At 42.4% G+C, this 1091-nt stretch overlaps 1 protein-coding gene across 1 annotated transcript in view; it reads left to right on the top strand.

Moving 5' to 3' along the window:
• SEC23IP (SEC23 interacting protein) overlaps positions 1 to 1091 on the top strand; it is a 24582-nt gene that overhangs the window by 1178 nt on the left and 22313 nt on the right. The window contains exon 2 of the mRNA XM_072424714.1: positions 162 to 637. Within this exon, the coding sequence (XP_072280815.1) occupies positions 162 to 637 (476 nt within the window). The remainder of the gene's footprint in view (positions 1 to 161; positions 638 to 1091) is intronic.

Raw genomic sequence — 1091 nt, 5'->3', positions numbered from 1 at the left:
GCTATGGTATATGTTGGCGCCATATAAATCCTGTATAATAATGAGTGCAGGTACAGCGCTATGGTATATGTTGGGGCCATATAAATCCTGTAAAATAATCACTGCAGGTACAGCGCTATGGTATATGTTGGCGCCATATAATTCCCGTTTCTGAATTGCAGATGAGTCGGTGGAGGTCGGGGAGGAGGACAGTTTCTTGGGACAAACCTCCAGTGTGACTTGCAGCCCCCCGCAGACCTTCAGTTATTTCTCACAGACGACGAGTCTCAGCAGCTCCAACGACCCGTTTGCCAGTATTGGACAGAGCCCGATGTCTGCATTACCTTCCACATGTGCCGCCTTCTCCAGGTCTCCGCCATCTTTACCCTCCACTAATGGACAAAATATTATCAGCCCTTCAAGGACCGTGCCATTATATTCTAGTGATGTGGGAGGAGCCTCCATCTGCCCTCCCCCAAGCAACCTCCCTCCTGCTACTTCCTCCCAGACTGGCTATAACCCCTACCGTCAAAACAGCCAGAGCAGTCGGGTTAATCCCTACCTGGCCCCGCCGCAGCTTCAGCCAGACCCTTCCACAGGGGGGCAGGCTTTTCAATTACCCCCACCTAATGTTTACACCTCTGGCTCCCTGCCACCGGTAAGATTTATGTACGTGTTTATAATGTATGGGTGGGGGGATCCTGAAAAGGTTCTGATTTCTAGGGGTAAACCGATGTATAGAAAGTGAGACGTGTAATGAGAAGCCCAGCGGGTTCTGTCACGGCTTTATAATCAGCAGATAGTACGGGCCAATTCTGCCCCGAATGTAATCATTCCCAATCACATCTGGCAAACTTTCCATGGATGGCAGGCCGCACTGCCGACATAATATTATATAGTAATATTGTATAATAATGTATAATGTATACTAGTGTGTAATAATAATATATAATAATGTATAATGGTAATAATGTTATATAATAATAATATATAGTAATAATGTATAATAATAATATATAGTAATGTATAATGGTAATAATAATGTTATATAATAATAATGTATAATAATAATATATACTAATAATATATAGTAATAATGTATAATGGTAATA

Source organism: Pyxicephalus adspersus, chromosome 10 (assembly GCF_032062135.1).
Source record: "Pyxicephalus adspersus chromosome 10, UCB_Pads_2.0, whole genome shotgun sequence".
Taxonomy (NCBI): domain Eukaryota; kingdom Metazoa; phylum Chordata; class Amphibia; order Anura; family Pyxicephalidae; genus Pyxicephalus; species Pyxicephalus adspersus.
Note: the sequence above shows the minus strand (reverse complement) of the source record. Positions and strands in the feature narration are given on the sequence as shown.